Genomic DNA, 15,192 nt, shown 5'->3' on the forward strand with positions numbered 1-15,192 from the left:
TATTCTAACTAAGCCCATTAATTAATTAAAAAGCATGGAAAAAGTCTACTAAGTCTATATGAGTTTTAATTTAAGCCAAATATACAATCTTATTAGTCTAATGGACTATAATTTTCATGTCAATATCCAATTTTAAAGCCTAATGTCTATATTTCTAGTTTTATTAAGGAGTTAGATATTCATGTATTTGGCATACATTCAAAATAAAATAAAAATAAAGGCAGAAAATTAAGTCTAGCTATTACAATTCTAATACAACTAAAGAAATCTAAGAAAAACAACTAAACTGAGTTACAAAGTATAAAGACCGCTAAAAAATGACACAAAATCTGAAATTAGGTCTAAACTAGGAGCACATCTGATTAGCTTTGGTCATTGCTCTAGGGCTTTGTCTCAGCAGTTTTGCTCAGTTCATCACTTTTCCTTGCCCAAAAGCCAAATTACATGCATAGAAGACAAAAAGACAATTAATACATAGAATAAAACGAAATAAAGACATAAAAATCAATTAAATAGCATCAAAATACAAAAAGAAAATCAAATAAAAAAAGATAGAAACTTCACATGGCAAATCATATTTTCAATCATGTAACCTCAAAAGAGAGATTCAAACACCTAATCATATGACATATTATTAAAAATAATAAATCTAACATGTAGCCCTAATTCCTATTAAATTACTGAAATACCTATAGAAAAATATTATTTAAATAAAAAATAAAAATTCAAAGCGTTATAACACTTTAGGATAATTGTTTAAAGTACGAGAAATAATAAGGAGATTATTATATAAAAAAATAAATATATAATAAATATTATTTCACCTTCAATGGAAGATAAAATTAGACTGTTGTATATTTGTATTTGACTTGTTGTGCTATTTGAAACTCACAAGTGATGAGGCTTGCAGGCCTAACATGCAATGGCAACGAATTGCGATACAACACCTAATTATTTGAAACTTTCAAGCTATCGTAATCCAACAACTAATTCACTGTTGTGAGACTTCCACAATATTAATGACAAGTTGTAAAAATGAGAGTTGAGGCATTTAACTCTCATGCAAATTCCTTTTATAAATTTATTAAAAAGAATTATCCAGTTTCTATAATACAAACATAAAAAAAGAAAAAAGAAAAAAACAGTTATGCAACTTTTTTCCCATCTTTCCAAAGAAATTTAATTTTAAAATAAAATATCAATAATAATATATATGCTTCTAACTGTCTATCAAAGCGATATAACTAGTATTCTAAGTCTTAATGTTATGGTTCAATGTCCGCTCTTTGATATTTCACTTTTTATGCAATGATATTATAATTTTTAGTTGGACAATATTTCTAATTATGGCTGAAGAAAATTCAGAGAACCATTACTTGAGACTGTAATTCTTTCGGATGGTAAAGTAATAGAAAATAAATGACCTTTGAAATTGTAATGTATTTTTACTTCTATAAATATAAACAAAAGCCTCAAAATTCATTAAAAAAATTTGAAAAAAAAAAAGACAAAACAAATTGAGAGTTTATGAATTTATTTTTTGTTTGAAGGTTATAGAAAGCAAATGGGCCTAAATTAACTTGATGCAAATAAAGAAGTAACCACAATATTTTAAGTGTTAAATTATAGCAATGTATACACTATAAATATTTTATATAATGCACTTATATTTTCATATAATGCTACTACACCATAATATAAACAAAAGCCTCAAAATTTTTAAAAATTCATAAAAAAATTTTAAGAAGAGAAAGCAAGTACAAACCTTGCTTCCATACGTAAATATATATATATATATATATATGTGTGTGTGTGTGTGTGTATAGAGAGAGAGGTCATACAATTCTATGTATTATATTATAATAATTAAGAGAAAATATAAATAAGAACTTATAGTCTTTTCTAATGTGGCAAAGTTTTATATTTATTTTTAGTGTTCAATAATTTGTATATTTTATGTGGCACTTTATGATAATTTATTTTATGTACATTAAGGATGTGTAAAGCTTGCTACCTGGTATGCTTTTGTTGAATAAAACCAATAATGAGACCGTTGTATAGAAAAATAAATTTATAATAAGAAAAGTATAATAAGATAATATTTGACCTTCAGTAGAAGATACAATTAGATCGCTGGATGTTTATATTTAACTTGTTGTGTTGTTTAAAAACTCTCAAATGGTAAGGCTTGCATACCTAACACGCAATGGCAAAGAGTTTTTATGTGACACCTAGTTGTTTGAAATTTACGGCTATCGTGTTCCAACAACTATTTATAACAGTCGACCATTGTGAGACTTCTACAAAACTAATGAGGAGTGGTAAAAGAGAGTTAAGCCATTTAATTCTCATGCAGATGCCTTTTATAAATTAACCAAAAGCAATTATCCAGTTTCTATAACATAAACAAAAAAAATTCTCCAGCTTTCTTTCCTTCTATCTAAAGAAATTTAAGTGAAAAAGAGAAAATGAGAAAGTACAAAAAATGACCATATGGTTTAACCTTTTTACACAATAAGTCTTGTAGTTTTTTTTGTGACACTTTAGTACCTTGACAATTACATTGTTAGCAACTTGTGTACAAATTCATTAACACCATTAATAGTTTTAGAAATTGAATTTCAAATGAAGTCCAATCATTGAAAAATCAGTCTTGTTGGAAAGATGACGAAGTATAGAGTTGTCTAGTCTTGTCAGATCATTCAAAACTCGTCAGAGTTGACTAGAATTAAAGTAAAAAATTGAATTGCGAGACTATTTTCCTCTCTCTTTAATCTCCTTCTCTAAACTCTATAAAACTTGACATGACACTCTTGGATGAAAATTAAATTGGTAGGGAGCGGAATGGTTGTGGAATCGCAATGAATTTACACTGTATGAATAAACTACAAATATTAAGTTAAAAGCGTTGGTGAATTTGGTTTCTCAAAGTACTAAGTGTCACAAAAAACTACAGAACTTTTTGTGTCAAAAAATCAAATCACAAGGTCAAATTTTGTAGTTTCTCTAATAAAAAATCAATAACAGATTTCGTATTTAAAACTTTCTATCAAAGTGGTTTCACTCGATTTGTAAGTCTTAAAGTTATAGTTCATGTCGTTTTTCTTGATATTTCACTTTTAAACAATGATATTATAATTTTTAAGAAGTTCCTCATTATGTCGGAAAAAAATTCAAAGAACTATTACCTAAGATCGTAATTCTTCAGGTCGGTAGATTAATAGAACATGAATGGCTTATGAAATTATAATGTATTTATACTTTTATAAATATAAATAGAAGCCTCCAAATTTATTAAAAAAATTTAAAGAAGAAAGAGAAAATAAATTGAGACTTTTTGAATTTATTTTTCATTTGAAGGTTAATAAAGCAAAGATGTCTAAAGTAACTTGATGAAAATAAAGAGATAAATATAATATTTTAAGTGTTGAATTATAACAATATATAGGCTACAAATAGTTTATGTAATGTAATATACTTTCATAAGTTGCTAGTACACCACAGTATAAACAAAAGCATTATTATTCTAAAAAAGAGAGAGAAAGTAAGTATAGACTTTGCTTCCATATATATAAATACATATATGTGTGTGTATGTAAAGAAAAAGAGAGAGATAATATAATTCTATGCATTATAGTGTAATAATTAAAAATATATAAATAAGAACGTATAATTTTTTCCCTGATGTATAATTATACATAAAATTGTATGCACTTTATGATAATTTATTTTAAGTACGCCAAGGATATATAAAGCTTGCTACATGACATGATTTTATTGAATAGGAGCAATAATGAGATCGGTGTACAGAAAAATAAAAATATAATAAGATAAATACAAATAAAATATTAATTCCCCTTAGCAGAAGATAAAAGTAGACTGTATGGCTATCATATTCCAACAATTATTTATATCAATGGACCATTGTGAGACTTCCACAAAACTAATGACGAGTGGCAAAATGAGAGTGGAGCCATTTCACTTTATGCATATGTTATTCATAAATTAACCGAAACCAATTATCCAATATCTATGACACATAAAAAATAATTCTCTAGCTTTCCTCCTTTCTTTCTATAGAAACTTAAGTTAAAAATAAAAAATTTAATAACAATGAAATTTCTTTTAAATTTACCATTTAGTTTAATGAAGTTTGTAATTCTATCTTAACCTGAATATAATTTAGGAATCAATTATTCTTTTTAATGCTTATATGTTAATTATGTTGGACCCATAGTGTTTATTTCCAACTTGCATTAGTTGACTAGTATATATTTAAATTTAAATATTTTAAAATCCATAAGGAACAATTTGACAGTCAGTATTGGAAAACTTATATTTTATGATCTATTGTTTGATGTTCCCCAGCAGAATTTGATTACTATTATGAACCTATACAGTATGCGTAAGAATATATGCATGTATCTTGTCCTAAAAATGTGTTTTGAAAGTCAGAAATTTGTTTTATTCATTTATTTCTTGAGACTTTTCATAATACATGCACATAAATATAGGGTATCTATAATATTTCTAATACTACAAGTTATTTCAATCTCACAAGAAAGGATACAAACTGGCATGTCCCATAACATGAGAAAAGTAAAACAACAAAAGCCACTTGATTGATTGCCAATACAAGAAATTGTAATCCTGGATGAGTAAAATCATCAAGACAGTCATTGACAAAACTGAACCTGCCATGAGACTCACAATACATGGAAAACATACCATGCAAATGCACCAAAAAGAAAAGCCTCACTTTGCATGATTTACAAGCACACACTTAGATTGAAAAATGTTAAACAAAGATGAAGGCTCCATGTATCCATTAGCCACAGCTGGATGCTGCCACCCTCCTGGAAGAATTGGGGATACAATTCTCTTGTCATTGCTGCCTTTGTCAATTTCACCACATATTAGAGGGAACCTGAATTCTTCTGCCTCTTGTGACAATGGTGGTGGAGATACAATGAGTGGTGATAGAAGAGGGATTGGAGTATGAGGAGAAGAAGTAGAGGGCATACGAGGGTAAATTGTGCTATAATTAACCTGAAGAGATGATGGAGCTTTCTTTTGTAGTCTTGTTGGGGGTTTTCCTACTTTTGTTTTCATCTTGGCTATAACTTGTGCATGACATTGGAATAGATTACAATCACTTGCCTCCATTCTTGCATTATATGTATATATATAAATATATGTTTATTAAAACTTGCAAGATCTTCTCCTTATATATTTATATGTCACTCAATTTGAAATCAAAAAAAAGTTGAAAGAGAAACTGTTGTTATATGCCGGAAATAAGAACTATCAAATGCAACAGGTTTTGATTCAACCTTTCTCTTTTTATCTCAACACACAATAGTCACAAGAAAAACATGGTGATTTAAAAAGACTTTGATTGTCTATGAATGGATAGTTATTAACTGTCATTTGCTCAAAATGATAATTTGGACCAAGTCTTTCTATCTGGATGCCTAATAAAACTTGGTTTGCAAATTCTTTTATGGAAAGTCAAGACCCCAAATATCGGTTACAAATTCTTTTGGCGTTTTTCTTTTTTAAGAATTTAATTTTGAGTTTAATTTGCCAATATAGGTGATAAAAGAATGTGCCCTACATAGATTACGATCCTCTCTCTCATGTACAAGTTGAACATGATAGTTCATATTTGTATAATCTTATCATTGATTTAAAATCAATAGTTGAGAATTGTAATTTAATAAATAATTATCCATTTCCTAAATTATAGATTTAATTTTTAATAAAATATCAATCATTGAATTTCAAGTTAAAGGTATATATTATAAATATGACATGTCATTTTCAACTTGAACACAAAAAGGTCTCAATCCGTCATATATATCTACTATATGTCAACCACTGTACTTGCTTGTCTATAAATTGCAAATACTTAACCAATTATGCCATTTTCTTTAGTCTAGAAGAATTAGTGGTAAGTCAACAATCAAAACATGAAAATAGGTGGAGAATAGCACAATTAGTTGGATAAAGTTCAATATAAATTCTGATAAAAAGAACAATTAATAAAAGTTAAGTAGTTATTGAAAGTTAACAACATTGCTAAGTTTATCCCATTATTGTTATTAGTATTACTATTTGCATAACTGTTTTAGTACTCCATTTCGTGCATGGTAATATTGCTAAGTTAAAGGCAAAGCAAAAGACATATTTTTAAGGAAAACTTAAGAGAATTTATTTCTTATCAGATAACTAAATAAATAATATGACATTGATGAATTATCTAATCATGATGCTGGTATAAACTTATTAGCTAATATAAGATTAATAGTGTAGCTCAATCGAATAAATATAAAAAATAAATAGCCAATATAGAATTAGTAATGTAGTCTGACCTTTCTAAGTTAATTCTTCAATAATTAATAATCTCTTCTATTTAATAAATTTTATGAAATCGGCTAGTCTATGTAATAATTTAATAATTTTTTATTTAATAATTAAATGATTACATTCATTATATGACTATCTAGCTAAAGTAGTATATTTCTTCCAATTATGACAATTTCAAATAATACTAGTTTTAGTCTCTGCCCTATGGACGGATTGTTTTAACGTTTGTACATAAGACATAATTATTAATTTCTTTACTTTAATTAATTTGATATTATCATTAATAATATATAAATAAATGGAACTACATTGTTAGTATTTTATGTGTCATTTGAACAATGTTCTCAACCACACAATATCATCGTATAAAATGTGTTATAATTATTTATATTTAGGATCAATATATATTGTTGACTGTAGTTGACAAATATGTCATAAAAATAAGTTTGTATATTAAATTTGCAAAATTAGTGTCACTCATTTAGTCTATTATATACATGAGTTTTATAATTTCTATGGTAATATGTAAAATTGTCATATTATGTTAAGCTTGTTAGTGCCGTAAATTTCTATGAATGTTTGGCCAATGATAATGTTATATGATCTTTCACAATTCAATTTATCTTATAATGAAAAATGCATCTATAAATACCATTACTTAATTATTTTATTTGCAATTTTTTATAATGTTACGCTCTTCATTAGCACAAACAACGATTGCAAGATATATACTTATTTGTATTTTGCATATGTAATTAATAGTATACTATAGTTGTAAATAAATTGGGCGTTTTATTCTCTGCATTTTGATGTAGAAATTGTAATCCCTTTTTCTATTTGTCTTTTGTTAAAAAAGATGTGTACTTGAAAATAACAATTCTTTTTTATAGTATGCATCTTTTAGCCTTCTTAGGAGTTGGATTCCACGTTCTTCTATATAGGAAAAAATTATTTTATAAAAGGTTAATGTAAAGTTGTTTGATGATTTTTGTTGCCCGAGTTATTTGACATAATTTCTTGCATTTGTCAAATAAATTGAAAAATTCTATAATTAGAATTTTAGTAAAATATATTTTGTATTAGAATATAAAATGCAAAAATACACATAAGATGCACTTTTATTTTTATTGAATAAGCAATTGAGCACATAGTTTATGAGTTGTAAATAGAAAGTATATCTTTACTTTAGTGAAATACAAATATAAATCTATTTAATTTTCTTAGGATATCAATTAAATAATTTACATGAGCATTTCATAGACAACGTATTTGAATTTGTTATTATAAGTTTTTTTTTTGTTTATTAGTAATTTAATTAGTTAAATAGTTGATTGATTGATTTATAATGGAGATTTATAATTAATCATTGATTTGTGTCATAATTAATTATTAATTAATTACTCATTTTTTAAATATTTTGATTTGATTTGTTGCCTTTTTATGGAGATAAATTTGAATCATATAAATTTTAGACTATAATTAAGTGAGGTTGATTGTTTGAAAAGAATCAAATTGAAGTTGAACTTGGTTTTGGTCTTAAAATTTACCCAATATTATTTATGATATCTAAAAGACGAGGCAGCCATTTCAAGATTGATTTTGTAGAATTTAGTTAAGAAATGAGAAAGAAATCGAAAAGAGTGAAAAAGAATTTGAGAGAAAAATAAAGAAGATATAGATAAAGTGAATAATGAATGGATATATATATATATTGTCTTAAGAAAGAAAAAATGCCATTTTGGTCCATAATCTGTCGAGATTACACTTTAGTCCCCGGATAGGCCAGTTGTCAATATAAGTTTTCGAAAGATATTTAATAGGTCAATTTGCATACCAAAGTGGGAATTTTAACAAAATTACCATTTTAGTCCCTAGTCTATCAAAATTATATTTTAGTCCCCAAGTGGGCAATTACCAATATAACTTTTAGAAGACGTAGATTGAGTCAAATTGCAACCTAAAGTGGGAATTTTTAACTAAAACTACTCGGAAGTGGGAACATTTACCAAATTAACCCGAAGCGGCAATTATATTATAATTGTATCCCGAAGTGGAAAGTAGCCAGAGAGAAGTCTCTATAAAGGTAAGATTGAGGGGTGTGGTAGCTAAATTGATGGGCGTAGTTCCCAAATCAGCGAATGTGGTTCTCAAATCAATGGACATGGTTCCCAAATCATAGGTGTATTCATTTAATCACGCAGGTGAAGTCCTCAAGTTTCAAAAGTAGGTGGGGTCCTCAAAATCCAAGTTGGCATGGTCCCCATGTCAAGTCAAATTTTCTCAAGCTTACTAGGCGTGGCTTCTATGGCTCATCAAGATATTCTTTTTATTGTATCCTTAATATTATTGATTTGTCCCAATTATTTAACCAAATGAGTGCTTATAAATTTTGACAAACCAGGAGCAGTTGTCAACACCTATTTTCTGGATACAAATATTAAGGGAATTACAAAAAATCCTATGATAAAAGTTAGTACCTGTCTTGAGTTTTGGGAGACTAAGGATGGAAAAATCTAAGTTAGGATTGAGAATGATTAAATTAAAAACCATTTTCTAAAATCAATTTGGTTACTTGTCAGAAAAAATTAACTTTGAGGGGTAAAATGGTCGTTTTAATGAGTTGAGAGACCAAATCGCCATAATTTCCCAAAATCTTTAGCCCACAAAGCCAATCGGCTTAGCATAGAGCCGGTTGGCTCTACACAGTGTCTTAGGCTATTTATCGCAATTTGATGTCGTTTTACGTATATTTTTAACATTAATACAAGCAAAAAAATAAAAATAAGCTTTTAGAAAGTTTTTATGACAATTACTAAGATTTTCAAAATATTTTTATTAGATATTATTGACCGATAAAAAAGAAAATCTTTGAAATAATTGAAGTTTATAGTTTTAATTTTTAAGGTTTTTAAACCCTAGCTCAATAAATAGAACAATACGCCCTAATGTCTAGGGTAGGAACCCTCATTAATTAGCAATTTTTATTCATCGTTAGAATATTCTTTCAGAGACAGAGACTTTTAAGAGAAAATCCACATTGTTACCATCATTTCTCCTTACTAATTCTTTTATGTTTGTTTATGAATCTAGAAACATGTTTACCATATTTTATTATTATTTCATATGGTCTATGTGATTGGAATACATTTTTCTTATGAATTAACATGCTACAACTTGTTAGATTTTGAATATGATAATAAGAACAAATAGGGTTTTGAATATGAAAATATGATTTTGTTGGTTTTAAATATGATTAGTTTAATGATTAGGGCAATATAATTAATTTGTTCGTGTTTATTTGAATTAGATTTCTAGGATTGCAAGATTAAAATTTGAAACCTACTTTAAAGTGTTAATTTTACCTACTGCGAATTTTGATTTATAGGGTTTGCATGTTCTTTAGGCTTTCATTGTTTGATTCCATCTTTTATGTTTTTTTATTCAATTCTATATGTTTTAATTGATTTCTATCCTTTTTACCTGTAAAAATCAAATTATGGGCATGAAAAACTGAGGAGATTCGTAAACAGATCATTTGAATCCCCTAGAGCCTATTAGCTCGGTGCAGAGCATATTCAGGTCTGCGTTGAGCCGATCGGCTCTATGCCATGGATCATCGGATGTGCACATTTTTTGCCTAATTTTTAAGTTTTTAATATATTTTTAGTGATTTTATATACTGTACTTAGTTTTTTAACATTTTTCTTTCATTTGTTAGTTATAGGAAATGTTGTACTAACTAGTTTAATTTACTGCATGTTTACTTTTTTTCTTTATGGTTGAATTATGCTAAATAACTGTAATGTGATTGCCTAATTAAAATCTAGACACATAGATTCTAGGTTAAAATTTGGATCCAACATGAACATTGCAGTCTATTAGGTTAATCAGATGGTAATTGGGCTAAATCTAAACTTAATATAGACCTAAGTGGCTTTAACATGCTTTAAGTGAATCAATTGGGCCATATTAAATTTAAGATCACATAATTAGGCCTTTGCATAAAAAATAGTCCATCTAGGCTTAAAGGTTGAAATCAAAACATAACTTGTAATTGGGCTACACTAGGAAAAACCTTGTGCATAATTAATTAGTAAAATAAGTTTAAAAATCACATGTTGTAATGGATGCTTGTAAATATAAATTATTGTACTTATAGAGAATAACTTATTAAATAATAAAACTAAAGACTAAGATATACAAATAAGGAAGTTGGCTTCTGAATCCATCTCTAGATGGGGCGAAGCTTCCTTATGGAATCTCGTATCTAACTCAAATTAGTAAAAGTGTCCTAGAAAATTACCCATATGACGACTCCATCTCTGCACTATTCTATTTGACTAGTTAGCATGTTCGCGATTGGGTTGAAAATTCTTGCAGTGCCGTAGTCATTAAAGACACTTGGGTGTAGGCACAAAATCGTCGCCACACATTATTTCTAAAATTTACCTTTCCTCCATTAATTTTCTTTAAGTATGAAAAGGGGTTGGCCTTTCCAGTCATATACCTTGAGCATCCACTATCCACATACCAATTATCTTCTTTCAAGCTTGACTTGAAGCATACCTACAAGTGCAAAACTAAGTGTCTTTTATTTTAGGTACCTAAAATATTTTGGGTCCTTGAGGGTTAGTCGTAGAAGTCTCTCCAAATTGGAGATGAGCCTTCCTAACATAGCAAAACACATTAATGTGCCCAAAGTTCGTGCAATAGTGGCAGTAACATTAGGCTTGAATTTTCTTTTGTTCACATGTCTCTTTGCTTAAGGCTTAGGTCTCATCACATTCTATGCTTTATCATGCATACAAGAACATATTTTAGATGAGTGATGAGAAGTACGTTTCTTATATATGAATCCATGATTAGTATCTTTAGGCTTAGCTTTAGGAACATGTGGACCTCTTTCCTTTTTCTTAGGCTTAGCTTTGGCTTCTTTTCAACACCCTCAATTGAAGAGATTCATGGTATTCAAGCCTTTACAAATTTAGATATAGGAGGAGATGAGGTAGATGATTAGAGTCTAATTCGTATTGGACGAAGGGAGGCCTTTGAGACACAATGAATATATCCAAGGCTTCAATTGAGCTTCTTAATTCCTCAACCTCTAGTTTTAAAGAATCATTTTCTTTTTAAAGAGATTTTAGGGATGAGGTTTGAGATGAAAGCTCACTTAAAGATTTCTTTAAGTTATCATTTAAAGAAGTTAGTAAAGAAATTTATTTTTAAAGTTTATTTAAATCTTGCTCAAACTTAAAGTCTTTTTTTTTTATAAATCTTCATCTTCAAATGATATTTTTTACACTTTAAATTCATGGCTTCAAGGAGTTCATCTTCATCCATATAATGCATGCCATTTTCACAATCTAAATCATCATATGAGTGGGATATGGAACATACGTCATTAGAGCCATCTTCACATGCCACAAAGCATAGGTTGGTCACTTCTTCTTCATCTTCACTTAATGAAGAGTTATCCCAAGTAGCTTTAAATGCTTTCTTCTTTTCCTTCTCCTTCTCAAACTTCTTCTTACTTTTGCTCTTAAAGTAATCGGCCTTGATATGCCCTTGCTTCCCACATCCATGGCAAGTGAGGTCACTTTTCTTCTTCTTGCTATCCTTGAAGCTTGAGGTGGACTTAGAGGATGACTTCTTAAAGGGCCTCTTCTCCCACTTTATATTCTTTATTATCTCATTGACTCTCCTAGAGATCATAGTCAATTCTTTATCCTCATCTTCACTAGATTCGGATGCACTAGAATTATCACTCTCTTGTAGCCTTATGGAGCTTTTGGAGCTAAAGGCTTCCTCTTTACTTCTTCTTCTTTTTCTTGCTCTTCCTTTTTCTTAAGAGTTATCTCATGGGTAAGTCGCTTGGCAATGAGCTCATCTGTTGACACCTTCCCCAAGTCCTCTTTTGCCTCTTCTATACTTGCCACTCTTAAACCATAGTCCTTGATAGGTAGGGCTTTAAGGATCTTGTTGTCGATGTCAACAAGCTCGTAATGCTTACCCAAATTTCTTAGGTTATTGATGATTGTGAGAAGTCGATTAATCATGTCGGCAATGCTTTCATTTAGCTTCAACTTGAAAAATTTATACTCCATCACCAAGAGTTGGATTTTCTTAAATTTGACTTGCTTGGTACCCTTATGGTAGTTTTCCAAGGTCTTTCAAATCTTGTGGGCAGTAGGAAGATGTTAAACCCTTTCATATTGCTCGTGAGATAGGGAACTAAGAAGGATGATCATGGCTATTTTATTCTTGTCATTTGCTCTTCTATGAGCATCCACCCATTCATCTCTATCAAGAGGAATGTCCATACCATCTTCTTGCATTTTTAGTGGCTTCCATTCCTTTCTAACACAATCTCATTATCAGCACCAATTTTTTAAATTTAGATATCGAGTGAATTACAGAAAATTCGATGATGAAAGTTATTATCTTTCTTGAGTCTCGCAAGGTTGGGGATAAATGAATCCTAACTAAAGTTATGAGTAATTGAACCAAAATTATTTTTTAAGATCAATTTGGACTAAATCACAGGAAAAAAAATTAAGTTTAAGGGTTGAAATTGTAGATTTTGAAAGTACATGAACTAAATTGCAAGAAATTTCATAAATTTTTGGCCCTTGTGCCAAAGGCGATTGGTATTACACAGTTCTAATTGGCTCTTAATTGGCTTTCAACATTGTTTATGTGTATTTTTAACTTAAAACATTATAAAAAAAAGTATTTTGGAAAATATTATTGATAAATTTTATTTTGGATATTAATTTAGCTGAACATCCTACAAATTAAAGGGTATTATTTTAGTTATCAATATTATCTAATTTATCTAGGGTTTCCTAAACCCTAGTACTAAAAATATAATATGATATTCTAAGTCGAGTCAGCAAATGTTAGCAATCATTGGCTGTCCTTAACGATTATTAGCAATCACTGAAGAGTTTTTTTTAGTAGTCAATAAGGAAAGTCAGTAAGAAAGAACTCACTTTAGGAAACCCCTTTTTTAGAATAATAGAAGATTTTCATAAACATTTTCTCCAATCAAACACTAAATCAAACCCTAAAAGCACTAGATTCATATATAATCCTTGATTCTACCTCCTCATTATCTCTATAGATTCAAGAATCAATATAATACGGTAACAATCTGAGGGTTCCTAAATCCAGCATCATCAACATCTTCTTCTCTTTCTTTTTTTATGAGTTTAGAAATGTGATTGATGTGCGTAAAATACACACATCTAAATGGGGTTTTTAAGATTGATTTTATGGACATTTGGATGTGAATTGGTCTCAACACTCACCTTATACATATGTTTGTGTGCATTAGGTCCAAAAAAGGTCAAAGGATGAAAAAGGAAAGAATTGGAGCATAATTGGACGTCAAAGTTGCCGAAACGAGCTAAGTACGAGCATGAGGAAGCTGAACATGGCCGTGTTGATCTCAACACTGGCCGTGTTCTCAACACGGTCACAAACATGGCTGTGTTACCAACACGGGAACAAACACGGCCGTGTTGGACATCAAAGAAGAAGTAGATTTTAGGGAGCACGGCCACAGAGAGTAACACGACCAGGAACACCATCCCCGTGTTGGGAACACGGCCGTGTTGGAGGCGACAGAGGGTATTAATTAAAAGAACGAAAAGAAGAGAAAGAGAGGAGGCTAGGGTTATAACGTCCCAGAACCCTAATTTTTCTCTCCCTAAGGGTTTTCTGAGCTGAGACCAAGGGAAAAGGAGACTTGGATCAAGGTTTCAATCAGATTTCCTTGAAGGATCGAAGATTAGGCAAGGTTCGTTGATTGATTTTCAAATCGAGCAAGAGGAACAAGAATCGATTCAATTGGAGCAAAAGGATTTGGGGCTGTTTACTCTCATCCAAGGGTGTAATCGGGTTTTCTCTACCTTTGCTTATTGTTGTAATTGAATTCTTGTATATTTTGAGAATGAACATGATTAGCTAGATTGATTAAATCCATTGGGATTTCTTTACTATGTTGGCTTGATATTATATTGTTGGATTATTTGAGTTGGTTTTGTATTCTTCTTGTTTTCAGTATTAATAAGATTATGCATTATTCATGAGACGTTGTGAATTGTGATGTTTAGATTGCTTTATGAGATTGAGAAATCCGTTTGGCAATTGAAATTTTGAATAGCAAGAACTGGTTAATAATCGCTTAGAGATAAGGATAATTAACTAGCCGGATTAAGAATTAACAAAGCTTAATAGAGGCGGATTAAAGCTTAATGCTAATTTAAGAATCAATCGTTAGGAAGAGATTCCAACTTTAGGTTATTAGGTTTAGGAATTCGGTTATCTCGAGAGAGAAACCGAATTGATTAAGAATAAATCACGGGTAGCATAATTAGACTCACCGATCCTTTATCTTTTGTTTGATTGCCAACTAGTTTAGATTCCCTTTGGGTTTGTCTTCTTATCTTGATTATTTCACTTATCAATTACTCCTGCATCTCCCTTAGAACTTAGCTCGTAGTTAATAGTTAGTTTAGAATTTATTCATCATCCATTTTAGGTTAATATAACAAAGAACAAAGGAGTAACTCTGGGCTTTCACTTTCCCGAGGAATACGACCTTGATACTCGCCATTAGTGCTAGACTGCATCGATAGGTACACTGCCTTAGATTGTAGCTAATACGAGTAGCACCCATCAAGTTTTTGGCGCCGTTGCCGGCGAATTATATGAAAACTAGAGTGAAATTTGCTATTTGTTAATTTAGCCTTTTTTTTTCTTTTTTATTATTTTATGATTTTTATTTTTATTTGTTTATTTATTTTATTTTATTTGTAC

The 15,192-nt window shown here is 29.6% G+C and overlaps 1 protein-coding gene across 1 annotated transcript; it reads right to left on the reverse strand.

Moving 5' to 3' along the window:
- Positions 1 to 4,755: 4,755 nt before the first annotated feature.
- LOC8281225 lies at positions 4,756 to 5,166 on the reverse strand. Its single transcript, XM_002516276.2, has one exon. It carries the CDS (start codon positions 5,164 to 5,166, stop codon positions 4,756 to 4,758), a length of 411 nt encoding a protein of 136 aa, XP_002516322.1.
- Positions 5,167 to 15,192: the final 10,026 nt, after the last annotated feature.

The sequence above is a fragment of the Ricinus communis genome, chromosome 7 (genome assembly GCF_019578655.1).
Source record: "Ricinus communis isolate WT05 ecotype wild-type chromosome 7, ASM1957865v1, whole genome shotgun sequence".
In the NCBI taxonomy this organism is placed as follows: domain Eukaryota; kingdom Viridiplantae; phylum Streptophyta; class Magnoliopsida; order Malpighiales; family Euphorbiaceae; genus Ricinus; species Ricinus communis.